Source organism: Aptenodytes patagonicus, chromosome 1, assembly GCF_965638725.1.
Source record: "Aptenodytes patagonicus chromosome 1, bAptPat1.pri.cur, whole genome shotgun sequence".
Classification (NCBI taxonomy): domain Eukaryota; kingdom Metazoa; phylum Chordata; class Aves; order Sphenisciformes; family Spheniscidae; genus Aptenodytes; species Aptenodytes patagonicus.
In genome coordinates, this window is record NC_134949.1 from 181,779,982 (window position 1) to 181,806,059 (window position 26,078).

Here is a 26,078-nt window from a genome sequence, read left to right on the forward strand (position 1 = left end):
CCATTGTTCCTCCAAACAATGTTTTATGCTCTTCTGATGCATCTGGAAAACCAATTAAAACCCCTACTGGTTATCTAAACAAAACATATAAAATTTCTTAGTCTGAAATCAGCTGAAAAATTTGGCTGTACTAACTGTACTTGCTATCATGCATTGAGCGGTTTACAAGTGGTATCACAATACTGCCTACCCCAGTTCCTTCTGAGAGCTCAAAGAGGGCAGCAGCACTGTGAAGGCTTTATTATGAACCTCTAAGAACATAATCTCAGAGTGATCCCGGATACTGATCATTCACGATAATGCCATTGAACTCCCTCCCAAATAGTGAAGTTTGCATTTATCCATATGGAGAAAAGAAATTTTACCATACCAGTCGATTCTCAATGATCTAAATGAGAAGCTAGATTAAAAAGTTTTCCACATTCATTTACTAATTAATTCAGAAAAAAAAAAGGAAATAGAAGGCCAAGAAACAATTAAGAATTTGGGCCAAGAATATAGCCTAAAAAAAAAGGTTCAGTTTTTTTCCTGTATGGGTGGACCCAACCTTTTTAGAATATGTGTAGTCAAATGACGAATTTTCACTTTAATTTCCCACAGCAAAATATAATAATCATCATCAAATTAGCTTAGTCTACATAATTTGAAATAATGAACTATTTTATTACATGAATATCTAGTGCCATTTCTTTCCTGTAATAATAGAGCTCAGGTTAAGAGCCCTATATGAATTCTTCCAAAATTCAGATTTTAATTAACTTTTTTCTTCCAAAATTAAAATACACAAAAAGAGAAGTAAGATTAAGCATGAATGTCTTTATCTAAAAAGTGTATAAAATACTGTAATTACCTCCAAAGCAAGCATTATGAATCCAGCTGATATCACAAGCAGATAAAAATAAAAACCCCGAACCACTCAAACTCTAACATTTCATTAAAAAGAGTTAATACAGTCCGAGACCACACAGGCTGGAATATCTTAAGTCAAAACTGTATACTTACTGAAACACATCCCTGTAAGACAGCATTAACATTGTTTTGGGATTTTGCTTGCACTTTTAACATACCTAGACTTCAATTTATGTTAACTACGAATATCTTGGGTTTATCTATTCAAGAATTCTGATGATTTTACTTCAAACACGAAGGCAACAAGGTAATTCCTAACGAGACATGACAGTATGTGCAATGACTAAACAAGACTGATAGTAATCATATTCCATGATAGCATGTACAGAACACATAAAACCATAATTCATGTCTTTTCTAATTGCATATATCTGTATTTACAGATTGCATGCTACTTTTATTTAAAACCACATACCTTGTCTAAATGAAGTCAAGTCTTTATTAGCCCAAGATTAGAAAATTTGGATTGTCTCTTTCTATTAGCAGGGATATTTACTGTGAAATTGTGATGTTCTGCATATTTAACTTTTTTATTAAGATGGCAAAAAAAAAAATTAGTTGAAGACTAATTCAGTGTAGACTAAGTTGTCCTATCCCGTAGAAAGATTTCAATACATGAGGTAATTGCCTTTTAGAGAAATTAATAAACTGTGAAAGTACTGGAAAAGGTCTGCATTAAAAGTAAAAAATAAAAGGCTGCATTAGGAATAAACAGAAATGACAAAAGTTAAACATACACACACACTTGTTATTTTCACACATTTTCCTAAAACAACTTCAGCTTATTTTTGTATTTCTTAGTGGTTTTTTTGTGCCTCGTACTGGCATTTAATAATTTTATTCCCCCAAACATGCAACTTCTAATGTTTCTTTTACAGTATTTATATCCTTTTCTGCACAGGTGACTTGAAAAAACTTAATCACTGTTAGGTAAAACAATAAGCCTGCCAAGGGCCTATCATATTGGAAATTCAGAATATTCACTACATGTTTACACAATTAAGTCATGTTTCCTCAGAGTATTTTTCATATCATTAATATAATAATATGATAATGCATTAATATAATGATAAGGCTTATAAATTATTTAGAAATGCTTTAAATGTTTTCTATTACATTAATAGAGAGCAGTGGGTTTCATATAAACCAAAAATCACCAAAAGAAAAAAGCAAACCCAATTATCACCCAAACTGAACATTTGCCTTAGTCTCAGTCTTAAATTTGAAATTTAAACATACGATGTGGATACAGACATCAGAAATAAGAGCTATTGAATGATTACTTCTGATGCTCCTACAAATGAACCTGCCAGGTCAATGACACCTGCAGTGTGGGGAAGCATGTTCAATTACTCTCTTCTGTAATTAGACTATTTTAATCTCTATGCATGCAATCTCTTCACAAGCACTACAATCAATTCAGAGAGTTAAATGCAAAAAATATTCTAGGAGGAAATTGCATGAGACAAACACGCAGCGTGATTCAGCATAGAAAGTAAACAACAAGAACTGTTTTTCTTTTTACTTTTATTGAAGGTGATTGTTTCACATTTGAGATCTGCACTCGGGGAACAGAATTAGTACAGTTTTCACTTAAGTTGAGGCTCACTTAGACTCAGCTGTCAGTGAAATTGTTTTGGTTCGGTTCTAACAAAAAATGGTTTTGTAACTGGTCAGCAGAGACAAACTGGTTTGGACTAACTCATGACATGGGGTTTGGTTTACTGATCTGAGAAGGGAATTTGAGGGAATAGCAAGGAAAGGAGATGGAGGAGAATGATTTTGGAGAGGACTTCAAGAGGTGCATGGATAGTCAGTTTTCTATGGAAATAATGGTATTAGAATGAGTGATTATGCAGTCTCAGGATGATTTAGGGGATTTGCAGATTCCTTGAAAGGAATCTCCCCATCTTCTCCTCTTCCCAGTCAGAGAATTGAAAGGCTAGAACTATTGATATAATGACTCTATGATGATCTTTCTGAATAGATAACAGGCTATTTAGGTCCCATCACTGCATATATGTAACTTGTGTTGTTTTTCCTCACATTCATAATTTTTGATTCATTAATGTTTTATTTTCTCTGCAAATCCTTGCCAAATCATTCAGGAACTCTGGAAGACCATTTAACAACTGCTCATGGTCGGCTTTTGGTTTTATATCTTCAATATTCTGTCGCTTCAGCAAACTTTCAATATTACTGTTCACCATTTTTCAGATCATTTGCGTATGGGATTCCTTTGGTAAACATTTATTCCCATCCATTGTTTCAGACATTTAATCTGCAGAAAGAATTTCTCTCATACTCCATGACATGTTAATCTCTTATTGTTTAGAGAGAAATCTTGACAAAAGCCTTTTGGGAATCCCCATATAATGCATTTATGTCTAAACTGCAAAAATTTGCATACTTTTAGATCTGAGAGTGTATTTCAGAAGTACCCTGCCTCTTGTCTGGAGGAAACCTGGGTGACTACCATGCTGTTTCCTCTCCCCAAATCCTATTTTGGAGTTGAAAAGAAACTCAGATGTGTGTACCAGAAATTGATTGCGTAATGTTTTGTCCAGGTTTTTGGTCTCAATGACTGTGGAGCAGGGAGAGATCCTGGGGCATACTATGGCACATACAGGCCTTGCAGATTACATGTGTATCAACTTCATCACCTTTATCTAAATACTTGCAAATGCTAAACACTTTGCAAGGCATGCCTGTTGTATGCATAAGAAAAGAAAGAACAGCGAGACTAAGTCAACAGAGAGAATTTAGCAACAGAGTACAACTGAGAGCCTCCCGGGTGCCTGACAGACATGATCGCCTGTGTTTCTGAAAATGACACAGACAAAAAAACCCAACAAATCAAACCAAAGTAAACCATTTTTTTCCCATGGTTTAAAGCTGAGGAGACAAAAAATGCACTTATGGTAGTAAAGCTAAAGCAGGAAGATTACCTCACGGTGATTTAGAAGTCTCTCCAAATCTGCTGCCATCTGATTCTTGACACGCAGCAAAGCTGTCTTGTCTTTATTTAAAAGACTGGTAGAAAGAGGATAGGAAATGCAGTAATAGCAACAGATAATCTCTTTTAATCTTGTATTCTGGCTGAAACATGCATTTTCTAAAGCTAAATACTGGCAACAATGAAAATCTGCTCCGAGTAATTGTATCAAATGATCCTTCTCTATGTTGAAGCATTAGAATTTTTATAAATGGGCCTGAATGCACTGATACATACAAAATCTTATTTTAGTCAAACAGAACTACTATTCAAAATCTTCATAAAATAAGGGGTTTTTTTGATTCTCTGAAGGGTAATTTAAATTATCAGAATCTTCCATTATTATCTCTTGGTTTCTTCTAGGCAAAATGAGCTCATTTTATAAGCAAAGTAAGGCTGCTTATATCTACACGTCTATATAAAGATGTGGATTTCTTTGTTGTATGCATCACTAGTAGCAGCACACACTGTTCTCTCAGTATCACCTCTTTTGATACTACTGTATTTAGAATTCAACAAATACTACTGTATTTAGAAAACAACAAATACAAGGAAGAAAAACATCCAGGTCTCCCTTTTAGCTGTGTAGCTTCTGCAGAAATTGTAAATGTATTTTGCCATTTTTTATTTTACATTTCAGGAGAATGCATGGGATCAAGTTTGTCTTGTGAACCAAGTATGAAAACAGTTTTAGCATGAAGTCATACTTTTATAGCACAATGTCAAGTTTCACTTTAATTGTTCTTCGTTTTCGTAGTTACAGAATATGAACATTTGAAATGTTTAGCATACACATTCTGATTCTAGGCAGCAATTCTAATATAATTAAATGTATTTTCATATTTAGCCCCAACATCAGTTTCCAACAATAAACTTCAGACTAATGCATACATAATACCAGTATATAATCTAGTTTGTTAAAACAGCCGCAGAGATTTTCTTGGAAGACCAATGTTGTATATGCCATTATCATGACTTAACTAAATAGGTTGTACAACGTAAACTATAACATAAATCAACAAGTATGCAAAATGCAATTCTGCATATGGAGTGCAAATATGTTGTACTGAATACAGGTCAGGAGTTCAAAAGCAAATGTATTAAAATTTTATAAATGGAATGGAGTAATTACATATGTTGCAAACATAATATTCCCAGTATTTAATCCAGAAATGATCAACAAAATAAATCAACCTTTTCTTTAATTGGCTGTGTATCATCCGCTTGTTTCAAATAAGCAACATCATCCTTTGCCCTAGAGATTTTCTGGCAGTTCCTTGCAAGCTCTGTACTGTAAATTATGATTGTCAATTCCTTCTAGACATTCATTAATTCTCAGAAAAATTGTATGCTTTGGCCAAATTGCTTAGTTGTCTGAGTTATTTAAAAGGAAAGTAGTAACATTTATGAAAAACTACAAAGATGTTAATATTTTCAAGAGTTTTTTCTGTGACTTTTTTAATCATGATGAAATTGCTGTACTATTTTTTTTCCTGGGTTCATGTGTTGTAACTTACTGATATGTCAGGCTTTCTTGGATTTCTGTACTTCCTAACAGCATAAACCAATCCTTTTAGACAATGACTCACAAACTTATTAAAGAAGCAATAATAAAAGTTCCTTTATGCCTTAAATAGTGTACTGTATAAGCATAAACATCAGTGTTCATGACAAAACCAGAAGTTCATGCTCAAGGTTCAGTTTCATCTACAGAACAGAACCTGTTCTAGTTATACCTTCTGAAACGATATCACATGACTGATCCATGTGGAGCAGTTCTAATTTTCTTTGTTTGTGGTCAAATATAGGAATTAGACTGCTACATCATTCAGTAACACTTGATGTGTTTTCTGTCATACATATGAATGTACAATTACCAAAGCACAGGCAGACTTCAGATTTAGTAGTTTTGCAATAGTTATGCTTTTTCATCATTGCAGATAGAAGGAAATAATTCATATACTTCTGAAAGAACACTGCAAGAGAGGCATATATACATTTAACAGAACGAGAAAGCAGCGTTACCAGACGCAACATTAATAAATTCACACCTGTAATGACCAAGTAAAGCAGAAATTCCTTCAAAAGTTCAATTTTGGGAGGAATACTGACCATTTCAGCCCGTTACGGAAACGTTCTGAACGGGCATCTTGGATATCAGCAGTCAAGGAGGTTCTAGCTTTAAACTACCACTTCCATCAAACAGCAGTTTAAACTAATCCAGTTTTAATTGGCAGTGTAACAAATCAGAGAGCAGCTTTACAGTTCACTTCAGCTGACCTAAGTGAAAACTGTTGCTGAAAGATCATCCTTCTCTAACCACATACTGGTAACCCGCTCTTTGTGTTGGTACCAGAAAATCTGTGACCACATGTGTACGTCACTTCACTGATCTGGATGGAAGCTGGAGTCCTTTGAAAGGTTATTGATCACGTGGATCACCAGAACAACTTGATTTACCATGTACAGTGGAAACCCACAGCTGAAGGTAAGGATGAGACTGCTCCATTTGGTGACAGAGTGCCTTAACTGTCTTACTATGATTCTGAAACCACAATCTATGAGACTGGACAAACCAGCTTCTCACACCTGAGCTCAAGGGTTTTAACTTTCATCTGAAGAGACAGGATCTTCTTGACCATCTTTAAGTAACCATACTTTTAAGTTTTCATGATACAGACGTATTAAAGTACTAGAGTACTAAACATTAAAAGAAATCTTCCAATGACTTGTTCTGGGGTGAAAACATGTGAACACTTGGGAGAAATGGACTGTGTTGAAATGATCTAATATCCCTGGAGTTATTTAACAGCACAAACGGCTGTTTTTACACTGCAGGGCGAGTGTAGACCATGCTGTACTCCACAGTCCTGGTCACTGACTGCTCCATCCTGAGCGTGGAGAAGGTGCCCTTTGTGACACATCATGTAACGGTGGTCCCAAAAATCCAGGTTGGAGAATTAACTGAAAAGCAGTGCAGCTCCTGCTGCACTCTGCCTGAGTTTCCAGAAGAAACCAAAATGTCTGGGAGGAGATTCAGTTTCATTCCATCATGCTTTCAAAACCTAGCCAGGTATGAATTCAGGTACCAGGAATGCAGGACTTACCACAGAATACACTTGTCATATACACATACATTGCTCATAGCAACCACTGGCTTGTTTTGTTTCACTTCACTCAGGATCTAAAGCCAAGGTAGCTTGGATATCAGAAGTAAGACATTTTTAGGTGACTTGATTTTTCTGGAGAATGGAGACTAACATTTCCCAGTCTCAGACTTTTAAAGCCTTTTGAATTTGGGCAATTAAACCACCTTTTAAATCTCTGGTCTAAATATACTAGCTCCTATCCTGTTCAGAAGCTTCTATTATTAGATGTTCTGGATAATATGCTTATGCTGGACACACTAAATAAACATGGTTTTATATATTACTGGTTTTTATTATTACTTCTGTTCAGTTTGAAAAAAAGTAGGTTTCTTTTTCAGTGAACTGTGTAACCCAAATGCTATAAGAAATAAGGATTGTGCCTTTCTGTTAATTTCATGTTACAGCATGATGAAGTTGAAAACTGAAGTCCAATCCTGAGGGTTTTTTTTCCATTTTATGTTCATATACAAATATTACCATCAAAAAAATCAAACAGAAGTAGTGTATGTGAAGGTTTTGTACATAAAACTGAATCTATAATATAAGCATATAGTGCAGCTATCCCTTCTCTGCAAATTACAGACGAATAGCTCAGAGCAGACAGCTAATTTTTAAAGTCTAAGTCAAATTTTCTTTATAAGTCATGCAGTTAGAGATGGAGGTATAAAAAATTCTGCAAATAAAAGTTCTTTAGAAGAGAGAATACATGAAAAATTTGTGATCTCTCATTGTGCGGCTAAATAACGACAGATCAGATTTTTAAAGGCATTTAGGAGAGTATTGCTTAATGGTTTTAATTGGAGTGCTTCAGGTAGCTTAAAAACTCATCCGTGTAGTGTCCAAATTGAAAAGAAATTATTTTTTCAAATTGTAAAAAAAAAAACAAAACAACTTTTTAAAAGTTGTAATACAGGTCAGACAACGTTCATTTGCAGAAAAAAAGAAATGTATTTCTACAAATTTTGTTTGGAGCATTTCTCAGGTAAACTGCAGTAGTGTTGGAATAGATGATGCATATTTCACAGGATGGTAAAGTTCTCATAAAAAGCTCATTGCCCATTCTGTGATGGGAAAAACTCAGCTAACACTGTATGCTGAGCTTTATAATGTTTGGATGGCAATTAGAGAACCCAAAATGTTTAGGTAAGAAACATTTCAGTACATAGCTTCTTAGTAGGCAAAATCCTTGTACTGCTTCTAGATTTGCCGCACAGTTAGGCTTTTGAGTGCTTTTGGGTAAGTGAACCACTTTTAAAACCAGCCATTGGTACTGAGAAATTTGAGTAACTGCATTTAAAATAAATACCCTCTCTTTATGAATAAAGTCCTGTTTAATGTCTCCAGTTATTTATAAACCTAGATGTTTTTAGCAGAAAATGAGGTACTAAAACTACAATTACTTCACTACACACATAAGAATGAAATTCAGAGATTTGTTTTCCCACAGCATGACACAGTTACAAGGCATTTCTTTTCAAAAGGAGTGCTCAATGTGATGTTTTCATTTCTGGTTAAAGAACTGTATGCTAGAGAGATTTCTTTATAGTAGGAAGGAGTCATCCTCATACATACCACTGCTCTTATTAACCATTGCTATTTACTTTTATTAACGAGAGTGCTACGTGGACTAACATAAATGAGAGGTTACTTAACAGAATATTTTGAGATATGCGGACCACCTAGAAACTGACCCCACAGATGCCCGGTCACTCAAGACCAGAGGGTTTGTATCCGAAGCATATCTGCAGGTGTATGGCTCAGTGCACAAGCACAGGAGGTGTTCTGCTCCCAGGGCCACCTTGGCTCTCTCCATGGCCAAGTGCCAGCACAGCCTGTGGCCTGCCTGGGAGAATTCTAAAGGGATGGGAAGGAGACTGGTAGTGAACATAAGTGTGGGCAACGTCTGACAGAGCTTCGATTACCCCTAAACAAGCTCTCCTTTTATCTCTGAGTGGTAATACACTTGCACCTTCACACCTCAATCTAAGCAGTAATGTCACACACCTGTAATAACCTGGAGATGGGTCCCTAAGTTGTTAATGCAAATAAGTGACAGCAATGACATTTACCCCAAGCACAATAGCTCTTGTAGTTCTTGGTGAAGGTATGGCTAAAGATCCACAGAGCTGTGTGAAAGGTGTCCAGATCAGACACACTTCTCGCACTACTCAAAGTAGCTCCAGCTCTGGTGGAATATACTTTAAGGCCTTGATCCAGTCTCATACCTATTTTGACTATTCCTCTCCTTTCAAGGAGAGGTTGGATAGGGCTTTGAGCAACCTAATCTAGTGGAAGATGTCCTTACCCATGGCAGGGGGGTTGGAACTAGATGATCATTAAAGGTCCCTTCCAACCCAAACCATTCTATGATTCTATGATTCAGTTTGACAGCTATTGTCACAAGCAACCTTGAGTACTATTTGAATAGTCCTTCCAAGTGAGGAAGACATTTTGATACAGAAGGTCTGAAAGACAGCCTTAGCTCTAGAGGTATGATGCTTAAGGATGAGGATGTGTAAGCTTCAGTAATCCTAAGTTAAAGTGAACTTTGAAGACCATGTTGGAAAGAAACTTAGATGGATCTGCAGGACTTTTCAAGAGTATTATATCAAAATGATCTACCTGAATCTGTCCCACTCCTCTTGTGGAAATAACTGCTGTTAGAAATGACACTTTCATAGAATGATGCAGTGTGAAGAATCCTGAACACATCTGTTGCCTGTCAAGGGACCACACTAAGTCACTTTAGGCCATTTTGCATAAAGTCAGTAAAAATATGGCACAAGAACACCCACAGCCCAAAGTAAGGAGATTGCTGTCATAGATAGCCTTCCTCATAGTTGCCTTCCTCTTGTGCTGATTTCATCAAGACTGTCTATTTCATCACAGAATCAAAACCACGTCCAATAGCAACCAACAGCCTTCTCAATAGACGAAGGAAATACAAAGCACTGCAGGTTGCTCCAAAACATTTATAAGGTTGCAAGAAAGTACTGACTCATCATCCTGGGAAATCTCCTGGAACCTAACCACCCTAGGAGTACGTTCTAAAAAGATATTGGCTGTCATCACTGTGCACAGAAGCCAATTATGGATTAAGTCTAAAAAAGTAAATTCACTTGCAAATTAGTCCTTGCTGATCCATCCCCACTCAAGTTAAGTGAGAGGTGATAGAGAACACTGGCACTGATAACACAGATGTGACTGCTCTACTTAGGGAATCCATGATATACATAATGCAGAACCATCTCTCTTGATGAGCAGATGAGATAAAAACACAACACGAAAAGAACACTCCTCCACCATAGATCCTGCACACTGAACACAAAGGAAGGAAAAGCATGATCAAGCACAGGGTAGCTGTGAGGATAAAACTAAGTATTCAGTCTTGATTTTCAGGGTGCAGGCATATCAACATTATGTTAATTTGTCTACAATCTGGTACTCAAATATGAGATTTAAAAAAAGTTATATTCAAAAAAATCACTAGTATTTTTAAAGGTCTGTCTGAAAACAAGAATTTGAACATTATTTTTTCGTTAGCTGGTTCTTGTGAAATTGCTTTCTAGAAATAAAACTAATGCATGTATTGTATGTAAAATTTAGAAAAATAATGTACTTTGTGTAACTGTAGCATAAGTTAAACCTCAACTTAAAAAGGCTACTACAGAACTGCAGTATTAACTATTAATTATAGGTAATGGTTGAAAAAAAAAAAATTCATTTTGAAATAGCTTTACAAATATTAACTTTTTCCCTTAGCTGTGAGATACAGGGAAACCAGGCTTCATAAACCATATTTAGTGTTTTCACTATTACTTTTTTAATAGCACCAACGTTATCTGCAGAATTTAGGACCCTCCTTGAGGAGCAGTAATTCTCTGAACTCATCCTCTCAAAAATATTCCACACACAAACCAACAAAATGCTGTTTAATAAACTAAGAAAGACCAATAGGAATAGTGTTCTAAATCTTTTGATCCAGCAGAGCTTCACTTGGCATATATTTGGTAGGGATTATCATTAATTTACTTAAATCCCATTCTGATTCAGTTCTGGAATAGCTGGGAGCTAGACTGGTCCACAAAGTAATGTGAAATCACCTAAAGGATATTTTAATTTAAAACTGTCATCAGCAGATTCCAAAAGGCTATCTATCCTCATGACAAAAGATTGCTGGAAAGTAATGGTTCTCTGGTTAGAAATCCTTTCCTCTAACCTTCCTCTCACTTGTGGGAAAGCAAAGGACCAACATTATCAATTTTATACCAGATTACGATTTCTCCTGTGCTCCAGGGAATATCAGCTAGCAATTTAGGACATTTGTTTTAAATGTGGAGTTATGAATAGCAAAATTAGGGACTACTGATATGTACCAAAAGCCCTAAGAAATTAGGCTGTTTCCAAGAATTTCACGGGCCTATGAAACTATGGCAAAGTTGAGGCAAAATTGTGACAAGGGAGTAATATTTTTAGTTTACAAGTAATATTGGAAACTACAGGAAAAAACTTCTTACCAAAACATTTAATATGCAAAGTAAGTGTTACTTTCTTGCTACAAAACCACTAAGGATAAAAATATTTTTTTGTCAGACCACACTTTCTTTTACAGAAACACAGACTAGTGGTGAGCACACCCCAGCTCACCACAGTAGAGTACTGCTGGTATGTTTATCATGAATGCTCGCACTGTGGTGCAGATCCATTTTCTTCCTTAACCTCAGGCACTTTAAGATGCCAAAAATTCCCTTTATAGTTAATGGAGAGTAACAGGCATCTAGCAAATGACTCACTCCATCCAAAATCTGAATTGCTTTTTGGAGATGCCACTTCCTCCATGAACTACTAAGGAAAGCTGACATGACTAAGTTCCTAATTTAGGTGCCTTAATTTGTAGGCTAAATTTAGGAAGACTATCTGGGCATACAGATTATTTGTAATGAGCCAAAAAAACTCAAGGAAATCAGTGTTAATAATGCATTTAAGTTCTTATATATTTTAATGGCATGAAATATATACTTTCAGAAATTACCTCACCTACCTACTCCCTTTTTTTCCTAGCTTTCGAGAGACTTTTGGACAACTATGTGAATAAAGAAAGATGTTTTCATGTTACTGTAATCTGAAAACTGAATTTGCTACTGACCAATTCTTTGATGATTTTATTCACAATTGGAAAGTAAGAGCCTGCATATATCGAGAACATTGTGATTTTTCATCTCCTGGAAAAATATAATTTACCTTTGAAGTTTTTCTTATAATTTATCAAGTCTAGGAAAATATTAAAAACACTTGATTCTGGAATAAAAAAAAATCTATTCTTGCTGAATCAAAGTTAAGCCCAGTGAAAGATATCTTGTCAGGAAGTATGAATGAATATTTCAGTTTATTTATAAATGTATTGATTTATGTATAGATTTACTTGGATAATAAGCATTTTTAGGTATTCCTCAAGGCATAACAAATACTATCCCAAGCCATCGAAACACTCTGAATAGATACATATGTAAGACAGTATGTAGGATAAAGTATTTAGCTATGGTGACTCCTACTTTTTGTATTTCCATTGCTTCAACAGATTTGTTGGAAAAACCCCTGTACTTTTCATGTAATTGCTTCATAATACAATCACATTAATGCTTCATAATTGTTACCGTATGCATTTCCTAAACTAAGATACCACATCAACACCTAATAGTTAAAATGCTAATTCTTCTGTAGTACAGTGGCACACAGCTATCCACTTGCTTGAAAATCAAGGGGCAGATTATTTTATAACAGCTTACTTGGGAACCAGATGTTAAACATAGTTTATAAAGCTATATGATGGTGGGAAGTTGCTCACAGTGGTCAAAGTTCTGACAGCTGGATATAACAGCAAACCAGAGAGTCTCCACTAGAGGAAGTCTGCTCAAGTTATGCCCGAAATACCCTTTGCTGGTGGACTAGTCTATTATTTTTCTCTGACTTTATTTCTTTATTTTTACTCTTGTACATCTGTTGTGTCATTCTTTCCTTTTAGTCTTCTGAACTTTCCTCTACTTCATGAGACCTCTTCTCAACTCCAAACTCACTTTAAACGTGACTGTCATTGCTGCTTTTCCAAACCTAAAGCCTCTTTTTCTGACAGTATGAGAGAAATCACATATGCTAGAGTTCCAACGTAAAGATTGGACTTAGTCAATGATGGACTGTCAACATCTCCTACTTTATGGACAATAACATAATTGTTTTCTAATGATAAACACATAAGTGATTTTACTTTCAGTTTAAAATAAAGAAACAGTGACTTTAATTACCTGACATCTTTTTCAAGTTGTGTAATATGTTCTTTCTGTAGACTTATTTGAGAATCTCTCTGTTGCACGGTTTCAATGAGGTATTTGTACGGCTGTTGTACTTGACTCAACAAAGAATTTGCTCTGTCAAGCTGCCAAAAAAAGAAGTATTACTATTATAAATTTTGTAATTTATAAAGCACAATTACTTGATTATTATTGAATTATTATTGGATATTATTGATTATTACCAATTGCATAATAATATAAACCCCAAAACTGTTACTTCACACACAAAAGAAACAAAATACCCTCAAATTATTATCTAGTACACTATCCTCTCACTTTTCTGTTCTAATTGTACGATATTTTCACTGCAATCATGCTACCGCTCTCTACACTTCCGTAATCTGCATTTTCAAGAGTTTTAATATAACAGCGTCCATTGATGAAAAAAATTAGTATAGACAAGGCCTCTGTTTCTTCACCTTGTTGACTACAAGTGACTTTTTTAAAACAGTACACTATTACAATGGAATTTTCAGCTCAGAAATTGAATCTAAATAAAAACACAGTAATAATGGAAGAAAAGTCCCCTTTCCTCTAATCAATTACTGTATACGAACAGTGAAATCCAACAGGATGTTTACAAAAGTAGTATAAAATAACTGTCATACCCATAAGTAGGAAATAAACCTTTCTAGCTGTATCCCCTGAACAAATTAGGATCACTAGGTCTAAAAAGCTTGCATGATATGGCTTGCATCTTGAGCAATGTAACAAGATCATTCACTAAAATATGCACAGAATTAAGATCACACATCAAGATTTAGCAGTTTCAGCAGCTGGAGTACATATAAGTCAAGAATACCAACCAGATTCTTTAAAAAATAAATTAAAATCTTTTAAAGTTTAGATACAAACAGGTCTAATGGAATGAATTCAACAGAAAATGGTTAAACTTTCCAATTAGTTTATAGAATTTCTGAATAGATTTAACAATCTGCATTTGCCAAATCAGACTCAGGAGCCAGTTGTCCTATTTTGTGTTGTTCCAAACAAGCAGGGGAAAAAAAAAACCCTTCCTATAGACCTAGCCTATTTAAACATTTCAGGACTTTCCTAAAATCAGATTTTTCTCCTATTCGCAATTTTCAAAACAGGAGACTGTTTCCTTCTTTCTCTGATTCCATTATATTTTTATTGCAGTTTTACTTCTGCCCTCTATACTCTGTCATATGTACAAAGAACTTATAATGTAATGGTTCACATTTATTAAAAAACAAAATATAGACAAAACTTTGCTTGCTCACCTTACTGGCCTTACTAAAAGGGGAGTTAACTCCACCACGTTTTAAAAAGTGAAATGAGAGACAATAACATTGCATTTCTTCAAATTAATGCAAATCCTTAAGTATTATTTAAATACATTAGTTCCTTCAGGAAATACCTATTCTAGTCCACAGTGAAATTCCAAGTTTATTGTAGAGAAGTAAAAAAAAGAGGCAATCATCTTAGTGAAGAAACTAATTATCTTCAATAAATTGATAAGCAATTAAAAAAGCTATTATTTTTCTAAGACTACAAGGTATCACAATAGAACTCTTTCAGGAAGACAATAGAGACTCTTTACATGACAAACAGGTAATTCCAAGATATGGAGTACTAATCTCTAGGATGGTCTAAAAATTGCAGTATAAAACCTTGAGGCTGCCATTATAGGAGAAAATTAATCCAACTGATCTTGTTTGGAATCCTGTTCTTGATAGCCTAAGAACTTTCAAAGGATGCTGTCATCACCGTGTGAAGTTCCTCATTGTTCTCACTGATAAGAATTAAAGTACTTCAGTGGGAAAGGACAAGTGAGGTGGTGTAAGCTTGGTTTGAGGCTGCTAAGTCATCTCTTAACTTGCTAACTTTACCAGCTAAAAAGCATGCTGCTGTTATGAAAAAAGGCTATCCCTTCCCTCTCCATGGTGGTGCTTTGCTGCCTGTTTGACTCTATAAACTTAAAAAAGGTTGTCATTAAACTGTAATCGATTAAGCATTAAATGCATTTAATGGATCAATTTTACTAATATACACACATGTATATAAATTTATCATTATCCTTGAGCAAAAGCACTATTTTTTGTAAGCAACTGATTTGCCTTAATGTACCAGATTTACTTAAGTATTTCTGTGTCATTCTTTTAAGTGATAAATCTAATACCTTGCAATTGGACATTTATTATTTGTCCCTGAATGGACATCTCTATCAACCTGAAGGATTTCATCATTGTTCAGCTCACTCTCTTTCAGAGTGAGATGTAAACCTGCTTTTGGTAAAAATGTTTCAATTGAGGCATACAAAAGGCACAAATACAATGTCATGACGAAGGCTCGAAAAAGCCATTCAGCAGCAAGCCAAATATATCAGCTTAGTAAATGTTTTTATTTAGGATATCACTTTTACTGTATACTGACTCAGTATTTGCTTTTTAAGTCACCCAAAGACCATATTAGCTTTCTAGACACAAGAGACTGTCTATCCATCAGTTCTGGCACTGTTGTTCAAAACCTCTGCAAAGTGAATTTATTCCAAAATTTAGATTGGACACTAAATGTAGTAATTGCAGATCACTACTTTGCAGAAGCTGACATATAGCCTTCCACTTACTTAAACTGAGAGTAACGTGAAGTGAGTTGCAGAGGCAATAAACTGATTATCACTAGCTGAGGATCTTTCTTGGATCAGGTCATGAGAATTCCTTTATTCTGTTTGTCCTAGACATGGTCAACAAACCTTCTCTAGTATGAAATAAGTCTCAATACCTACTTTAACATTGCAGGTCACTGCTATACAAAGCAACAGAAAGAGGACTTTAAGGGAAAATTCTTTTCTAATTCTGTATCACAGACCTGAAAGTAGATAGGATCCTGCAGTTAAATAAAGCCCGACAAACTATAATGGGACTAACTGAAGACTGACAAGTTTTTTTTCAGCCCCTGAGCTTTTCCATAGGGTTCCAACTTTCAAGCAGGCACATTATATCAGACTTCCATCAAATGAATGAAATTATGGAGAGGTCAATAGTTTCTTCTTGGTAATGCTGGACTTTCCCGGAAGATCAATATGATTCCTTTCTATAAAGCTCAACAGCAATTGGTTGAGGACAGTCCAAAAAAAGAGTCTTAGAAAGAGCATCCACTGTAGTTATTGCAGTCTTTTTCTTTTCCTCCTTCCTTTAAAGAGCTTAAAAAAAAAAGTTGTATCATAAATACTGCAGTGAAATACCAGTATTTAATCCAAGTTCAAAAGAAAAGTTGGTCCAATCACTTTGGCATCAACTTTCAATACATGTTCTAGATTTCATCTAAATGACTGAACAAAATGTCAATCAAAATAATAATACTGGGCTACCTGAGCATGCTGTATTCTACAGGATGTCTGTTTTGCTCTTTAAAAAAAAAAAAAAAAGACGATAGCTTGGAGTAAAAATCTATCTTAGCTCAGGGGATGCAGTAAATACAGCAAACAAGTTTAAAAACTTTAACTATATAAAGAAAGGTAATAGATAGCAATCAGTATAATATATGAAATACAGAAAATTTACAAGCGGAGCTACAACTTCAAGGGGAAAGTTGATATTAGCAGGCATAGAACTCGGAACAAAAAAATGGGAGCAAATAAATCCTAGAAACAGTGCAACCCATTATGGCAGAGATACGGTAAAACTGTATATAATGCTGAAGAAAACACAGAAGTTTTCAATAAAATTTTTTGCCCTCTGAAAAGAAGTCAGATGATCAGTTTGTATAACATGAGAATGATGAACTATTTTCCTGTCCATTAATAACAAATGTAAACTCTTTGTGCACATACTGAAGGATGGCAAGCAGAATGGCTTAAGTAATTGTTATCAAACAAAATGGCCTATAATCATATGCAAAATCAAAAAAAAAAAAGGGGGGGGAAGAAAGAAATCTGATGAAGCATTCAGAGCTGAATGCCAGACATGAGTTTAATAGAAAGCAGGTCTTAAAAGATTTTATTTAACTTTGAGTTTGATGTTAATAGACTTAGTAGCTGTGTGTTAGCTATCTGCAAGACACTGAACTTCGTACTGGATGACATTCTGATTTAAACTATACCATTATATGATAAAAGATCAAGAAAGGGCTACGTGACACCTCATGGGAGAATAAAAATGAGGTGAAGACGTTCTAGTGGAATTTTGCAGGAATATCAACTAAGGTCAGTGGTACTGAATCTTTCATCAGTGATCTAGAAGCAAATATAAAACCACTGTGGGTAAGAAGAAATGTATTGAAGTGGAAACCAGACAGCTTTAAGTGGGAAATAAAGCATAGATTTTATTAACGATAGCAAAAGAATAGTGGTAGAGAAAAATACCAAGGATAACATTGGATTCACAAATCTCTTGATGTCTTCAAGTCAAGAAGACTTGAAAGATATGATTTAGTCAAATACAAATTACTAGGATATACCTAAGAAGAATCCATAATAAATCGTAGTATTGGTTAAAAAAAATCTGTACAAAAACTTCACTGTTCATGTATCTTTCATTGAAATAATACATATAATCATATATACACATATAAAATTCACGTAATTTTAAAATATGTAGAAAATGCAAGTATTTGCACTGTGAAGTACATGGGTGTAGTTATCCTAATTTATAATTACCATGGCTTTAAAAATCAAACTGTTAACCACATTCCTGCAACAGTCAGCCTAGAAATTCCATATGGTGGCAATATCTAACAGCAAATCTGGAAGTTCTTTGGTTCCCAAGAGAAAGTTAGAAAACAATCCTAAAAATACTTCAAAAAATTAGTTAGCCCTAATTCTGGGAGATTTCAAGCTGAGTTTTGTTTAGTGTTTGTTCTCCATGTCAATGTAATATGTGATTTCAGGTATTATATATAGAATTTTAAAAGATCATGAAATTAAACTCACTGTAACAAAGTAAAAAAAAAAAACCAAACAACTTTTTGAAAAGCAGCTTATGTTAAACATTCCCTAGATTTGTATATTCAAGACTCAAGAACTGAACAATGTAGAAAAGGATTTACAGAAATATCTTCAAAGGTGATTTAAGAGAAGAGCTGTGTAAAAAGTAACGAGGTATTCATTGAACAATTAACTATCAAACAGAACAAACTAGTTTGGCTAGCTGGTCTTCCGTTCAGAAATCAGAACGTTGTCTGTCTGGCTTACATTCTTGTTTAGCCTGTGAAGTAATCCTTCTTTTGATCTTGGTTTCAAAATACAATATAAACTTCTTTGAAAACGTTTAACATAGAGTTTTGGTTAATTATGAGGCCATTTTTTTATATCAAATAGATAATAAACACTGTTTAGAAAATATTTCATTTTATGAACAGCTGTTCTGCAATGTTTATAGCCTCTACAGATTTGATTTTTTTGTAGCAGCAATTTACCTCTTGTGAAATCTGTGTTACTTGTTCCTTCTGATGTTCCAGATCTTTTACAAGCAATGAGTTTTGCTTTTCTAGCTGCAGTAACCTCCTTGCCAAGTGAACGCTGTGCCAACAAAAAGCAAGCTCAAGTTGAACTTTTTCCAAAATATGCAAAAGAAATTCTCACATTTATACTTCAGAACTTGATTGCCTTAATTTTTCACCAATGCTTAAATACTAATATATATAAACTACATAGTAAAACATGCAGAATGGTCAAAGTCAGAAAAACAATGAAAATATCACAAAATTTAACAGCACTGAAATAGCACTCCCACAGTTATGCCATTGTAATATTTTTTACAAAGTAATTACCTACATAATTTGTACAATACTACACAAATGCAGTAATCATGTCAAAATGTTTCAACTAAGTATAAGCATTCACTTTTTAGCAACTTTATGGAATCACTGTAATTGGCTTCTTAATTTAAAAAAAAAGCACATTAATATACATTTTGTAGCGGAACACTGAAAACTGTAGTATTTTATTATTTTCAAAACAGAGGCAAAATTGTTTTGTCTGACATTTAATATGCTAAATAATTAAATGTTATTGCCACTTTTTTTTTTTTAAGATAAAGTCTTACGCAGAGCCACAAATTAACTTAGAAGTGAAGAGAAAGGATTATTGAGTTACTTAAACACCCTAGTTAAAAAATTAGATCCTCAACCTCTTGCATGTTTCACGTCCAAAGTCATAAGAGTTTATCATCAATTCAACAGCATAGTTCCATAGGCAGCAATGGGAAGATTCAGTATGCAATTGCAGAGCCTACTTCCAGACATCTAAGCTAGTCTTTGAAGCTGTTATTAATCATTTAGTCCTATTCAATATAGACTGTAGAGCCTACCTATATTCCACTAAAATGGACTCCTGGATGGTGAACTGAAATGTACGCCAAACTCCATTGACTGTATTGATTAGAACTAAATTGGTTATAATGGGAGGTTAGATGCCAAGTCTCTGTGTTAAACCTATGATTAGATGTCTAAATTTATGTATCGTGTAATGAATCCTGCCATCTTTATAGGATTCAGCAGCTTGGTGGCTTATTATCAAAATTGTATCTAGAGAATTTATCACTGTACCCCTCTGTGTTTAGGTACTCTAGTCACCAATCTATTTCACAACGTGACATGGGAAATTCAGAGCTCTAAAAATGAGGAAGATATACAGGGCTAATACCCCTTTTTAGTGTGGCTTAACCACTGGAGTAATGGCTCTCCACAGCAATCTATACTTCCAGTTAAATGTGAGCCATTTTTCAGAAACTTTTATATTGAAGAAAGGGAGAAGTCACTCCAGTTCAGATCTTAGACTATCAATGCTTACCATCCATAAACTGAAAATGTAATACTGTTAGTCTCCAAATAATAGATAGCAAAGTGTTATCCAGTTCTTGACCATGATACTGAATCTATAAGAGGTCTAAAGCAGACCGACAGGGAGATTATATTTATGCTTAAGCTGAGGCTTAGAGTGTGTAAAGCTAGATGAGTGCATAAACTTTCTCTGAAAATTTGACCAGTCATAACCTCCACCTTCTCCTCAATAAAAGGGAATACACTTAGATTTGGCAGAAGTCTTAATATTCTTCACCTGTGTTATAAACCTACCCTTTCATACAGAATCTTTTACTTTCGCCTTGTATGAGAGGAATTAGTGAATGCTATTGAGAATTTCAGGTTGGTAAGAGGTTGTTTCTCTCAGGTCCTCCTACAAGGAACATTACACTGTGTAAACAATAACTGACAAAAAGAGAAAATAATTCTCCAAACTAGTTATTTGGATTTTTATTTAGGAGATACAAGATGTGTGTTAAGAGCCCATCTAGTACAAAAGAGAAATGAAGTACTGCTCTGATATCTCTAGTTAGGGATCTTATACATTAGTTATTAGAGTTCAAGGGGAAACATGGATACCTTCCCATGGCAGCTTTGGGAATGTAGCCCATCATAATTTTCCCAGCTACAACTATTCAGTGAACTTGACCTGAATTTGCAACTATTTAAGGATAAACACAAGTACGTCTTTCAAGTATGCTTGTCAATATGTTTTTTGACTACTCTAAATTTAAAGCAAAGGGACAAAGGGACTGATCTGCAAAGACATCTTATGCTGGAAAACTTTGATTCTAACTATACTAGAAAACTATGCAGTGCTCAAGAATGTGATAATTTATTGTTAGCAAACCACTAGAGTGTTCCTGGTAGTATTCTGGCATTTACTCATTAACACTCCCAAACAGTGCCTAGTATAGCTGAAGAGTTAGTGTGGGCAAGCAATCATTGCCAATACAAAGTTCACATGCAGCTAACCTACACTGAGAGTTTAGTTTTATGGAAGTGGGCCACTACATGCCATTTGGTCTCGATGCTTCAGAATGTTCCCACACATGTTTAATTTACCAGTATGGGTGTATGGTGCCTACGTTCGAAGTAATGAAATAGTTGTTTCTGGCAAGTAGGCAAAGAGGTATAGACCCCACAATGCACCATCTTGAATAGGTGGTTTTGTACAAAGTTTCAGAGACTGAAGTACATGCTGTGAACTTACAAGAGCTCTTCATTTAGGATCACACATGTCTGGAATTAAAGAGCAGATAGTGGACTCCAAAAAGAAGATTATTCACATTTGTAATAGATTCTCTTTCCTTAAGCAATCCCGGAGAGCAGAAAACTTAGCTGTGTTTCTTTAATGTCTCTCAACATAGAAGTTGGTGTCACAGAGACTTTGCTTTAAAGCTTAGGGAGCCAAAGGCATCACACACATTTTCTGCATGGCAGTTTTCCTTGAGTCAGAACAGCAGCAGGTAAACCATACACAGACTTTTATGGCTTTTTTAATCTTCTTAATTTTCAAAAGATAAAGAAAGTCTATGAAGTCTCCAACACCATTATGAAGGATTAAACCAGCTTTATCTGCCAGTGCCTTTTGGAACAAAAGAGGAGTATATGAGGCATTCTGATAGAGTCACTTCTAAGCACATCTGAAATCCTGGCTTATTGATCATCAGATTCACCATTCAAAGGTGATTTAGCAGAATTCTTTTACATGTAAACAATCTAAACTGAATCTAATAAGGTGGGGAAAAAGAAGGATCTAAGCTGAAACTCAGAAGAGTTCCCAAACTATCGACAGAAGAGGAAGGAACTGAAGTTTGAGGAAATGATGCTATAGAACTCTCAACAGTTTCCTAAAACAGACATAGAACAGGGTTATGGAGTTTCTCCCCCCCTTTTGTCTTGAATTTTATGCAATATAAAAAGAAATCTTACAAGGAAACAATCTGAAGAGGTTTAAAAATGTGAAGGAACAAATTAAGCCATGCCAAAGTTAAGTACTACATAAAATCTTTATGATTTTTTGATTTTTGTCAGCAATACGTAACTCTGCACAACAGGTCTAATCTGATTGACAATCATATCGACACCACTTACTTGAAAAACAAAAATAAAGGACAGAAGAAATAGTACGTGGCCCATAAATCTTTGTTGCAAACATGAACAGACCATCATTTGCCCTTATTTCTCATCAGTAACTTTTGGTGTTAAATATTCTTTGTCATGGAGAAGGTGGGGGTTAAGAGGACAAAAACAACTAAACAAACTAATACTTGTAGTAAAAAACAGCTATACATGACAAAACCTGCACTTCCAGCTCCTGAATGCTAGAAATGTACATGGTGAAGCTATGGTACATGTTCACCCTGTCTTTATACTCTTCTTTGTGTGTCCACCAATGATGGTGGAGTTTCTCATTTTGGCAGAAGACAGCACGGTCAAGGTCTACCACTAACACAAATTATGCAGTTGAATTTCCTGCATTTAAGCAAATTGTAGACACACTCAAAGTGCAAGGAATGAATCTAATTCCATTCTAATTGTGGTATCACCTCTGCCAGGCTGGAGACAGGATTCTGGACAAAAAAACAATCACATTACTCTGACCTGATATTGTGAAGGATGTGGAATCTCTATCCATAGAGAAAATCAAAACTTAGCTGGACAAGCTCTTGAACAATTGGATTTGCTCTGAGCATGGTGTTGAACCCTGCTGACGTCCAGATGTTCCTTCCGACCTAAATCATCCCACTATTCCATGATTCCAATCTTAGGTTATGTTTTATTTTTATACTCTCTACACATATTTTGAACAACAGCAAAAGTTTTGCTGTGGTCACAGTTTAAAAATATTATAAATAAATCCACATTCCCTATACTTCGCAGTGAGTTGAAGCCTTTATGCTTACAACGAGCCATTCAAATGTCACTATTATTTTTTAAAGACAATGTATAATATAAATTTATTATTTAAAAATCACTATGATCAAGAGGTATGTTATTCACCCTACACATCACTTTTATTTATTGATCAAATGGTATCAGAGCAAACTGAAGAAATATAACTGGAATCAGATCCTGTATTTGTAAAGATGAAATAGTGATGCTCTGAAACCTTGGCCTTCTTAATTTCCTGACAAATGTGTTTTTGTTACAATTACATACAACCATTTTTAGGGTATTAAAAACTTATTTCCTATTATATACATGTAAACAATGTAAGTAGTCTGTTTTTATAGCTGTTTAGTTTTATGCAATTAAAATTCATCTTTCTGAAAGACAAGGAAAAAAGATCTTAAAATGACCTAGAAAAATATGTATACGCTCATTTATATGCATCAACCACATTAACAGGTCCTAGTCTTCATTCTATTCCTGTATACTTAAGTCATTAAAAAAACTCTATGTTAATCAAACTGGCTGGATTCTAAGACAAAACATAATGCACATATCTTCATTTACTTTATCTCGAACAAGTAAATTCAGGAGGCACTTTTTTACCTTTGCTTTAGTCGTCTTTTGGCTGTTGTAGGAACATTAGCACCATACCCATATGAGAAGAGAACCCTTTCAGCTTCAACTTCATTTTCCACTGCAAAAAATTGCAGAAAGGTACTGTTGAAGAACATAATTACAGTGGAAGAACTTACAAACTTCTAAGCAATTCTATTTATAATTATACACACACACAAACATTTTTCTAGAAGCTAGATTTTCAGTTGGTGTAATCTTCTGGACTTCAGTGGAACAATTTTGTTCACAATTAGCATTAATACAGTGCCATAATTAATTTCTTAAAACACTGGCAGGCTTTTCACTTTTTATTTTTCTGATTAACATAACATTTATGCAATATGAAAGTAAAGGAAAAGAGTTCAGTGTCCTTTAATATTCATATTATTGGTATAGACACAAAATACACACTAATAGTATAAATGTAATTCAGCAGTACAGGGTTAGGTTGCTTAGGTTTGTTTTCTAAAGAATTCATTTTCTGTGCATACATAAGGAAGTAGAGGAAGATAAAATTAGGGAGTGCTTAAGCCAACTGGACACAAAGAAGTCCATGGGACCAGAAGGGACGCATCCCAGTTGCTGAGGGAGCTGATGTCACTGTGAGGCTGCTCACTATCATTTTTGAAAGACTGTGGTGATCAGAAATTTCTGATAACCTGAGGAAAACAAATGCCATACCCATCTTCAGAGAAGGGCAAGAAGGAGATTCTTATGTTTATGCAAAGTAAAAATATTCAAAATAATCTCTGCCTCCATAGATGATTGATTTCTGAAAACGTATTTCTAAGGATTTAAAACACATTGGAATTGCTTTGAAAAGAAATCCCAATAGCAGCAAGATTAAAACGTGTACAGATTTTAATATTTCAGCTTGTGTAATTCATGTTTCCTCTCTCCTGTAAGATAAAGTGGGCCAGAGAAAAAAAAAAAAGAAAAAAAAAATAAGTGTGTGTGTGTGAGGAAGGTAGGGGCAGAGAGAGGGGGACAGAGGAGGGGTAAAAGGGGACAAAGAGAAAGGGGGAGAGGCAGGGGTGTGATAGAAGGAGGGAGCACAAGCGAACACCAGCCCAGGCACCACACAACAGCTTTGATGAATCGAGTAGTTGGGAACAGGAGAAACAAATTTAGGAAATTACCTGACAGTCCTATCTGACTCATCTTTCCTAATGTTCAAGTGCCCCAAAATCAGAAATACCTTCTCCTCGCAACAACTTCCACGCTATAGCTTCCTCCCTCACTTGTCTAATACCCTTTTAATGCTATTTTAAATGAGGATTCTTAAAACACATTTAGAAAGAGAAAAGCCTCTAGTAGAGCACTTGCAATAAGTCACATATCTAGTTACATGGAAAACAACACAGAAATTTCAGTAAGTATGATAGAAAAAGTTTACTGATGTGGCAGTACAAAAGCACCAGAACTTCGTATTTTGAAGGCTGTCTTAGTTATGACAGGGAATCATCCAGTGCCTTAAATACCTCTGGTTCAGAAAAACATAAAAAAATAATTTAACCTGCCTTTATCATAATTCTTCTTTTTGGTTACAAATTTGGTGTTGTATGACTCAGAAAAATGTCAGTAAGATCCTGCCCTACAAATTAATCTCTGTCAGTAGTGTCCATGTAAATGTCAGATCGTGAAGACAAACACAAAAAAATTTGGAACTGTTGTAGGTATCAAGCCAAAGTAATGTTCTGTATCAGTGTGTGCTTCTCTTCTTTTATGTCTTTCCAGGCTCTTCACCTGACTTTGTGGTGTAAAATAAACATTTTACAAGTTAGGGGACACTTATTAATGACAGTTTTTTTATACTACTTAGCAAAAAAAGTGCCATTGTGAGGATACAGATAGGTTCAACCTTTTCCTTAAAAAGATACTAACCAATGGAAGCAAGAAAAATCAAACTATTAGTCTATAACGAAAACATCCCAAAGTGAAGATTTTACCCTGAAAAGGAAAAATAGACAAATGCCAAGAAAGTTTACTATTGTTATTCATGTGGAAACCACTCAGATGCTGTAAGGAGTGGCTACATAAATTCTTGATAATTTCCTGAATAGGCTGTTTCATGTTGTTTCAATATTAATATAGTGAGGCATAATGATGAGGAAGTAACAGTCACAATTCAGTGATCTCTTCCACATGTACATTCTCCAAAGGAAGAAATAAAAAGCTTATATGATTATATGACAAAAGCCACCTCACATGTCCAAATACACAGTTTATTAAAAAGTCCAGAGAACCTAACCCCCACCAGCACCCCCAAATATTTTAAAACAGCAGAGGCTTCATAACTCAAGGAGAAGAAAAAAATATTACATGGTATTGAAATATAAAGAAATGACCACAGGACTGAAGAGTAAAATCTTATTCTCACTAACGTCCATAGAAAATTCT

At 34.8% G+C, this 26,078-nt stretch overlaps 1 protein-coding gene across 2 annotated transcripts in view; it reads right to left on the reverse strand.

Moving 5' to 3' along the window:
- The window catches only part of PIBF1 (progesterone immunomodulatory binding factor 1), a 127,617-nt gene that overhangs the window by 20,956 nt on the left and 80,583 nt on the right, over positions 1 to 26,078 (reverse strand). Inside the window, exons 13-16 of one of the 2 annotated variants that reach the window (XM_076362897.1) lie at positions 23,667 to 23,757; positions 18,780 to 18,882; positions 13,353 to 13,483; positions 3,858 to 3,942 (exon numbers count right to left, since the gene is read on the reverse strand). In XM_076362897.1, the coding sequence (XP_076219012.1) occupies positions 3,858 to 3,942; positions 13,353 to 13,483; positions 18,780 to 18,882; positions 23,667 to 23,757 (410 nt within the window). The remainder of the gene's footprint in view (positions 1 to 3,857; positions 3,943 to 13,352; positions 13,484 to 18,779; positions 18,883 to 23,666; positions 23,758 to 26,078) is intronic. The other variant, XM_076362903.1, reaches the window with a different exon arrangement.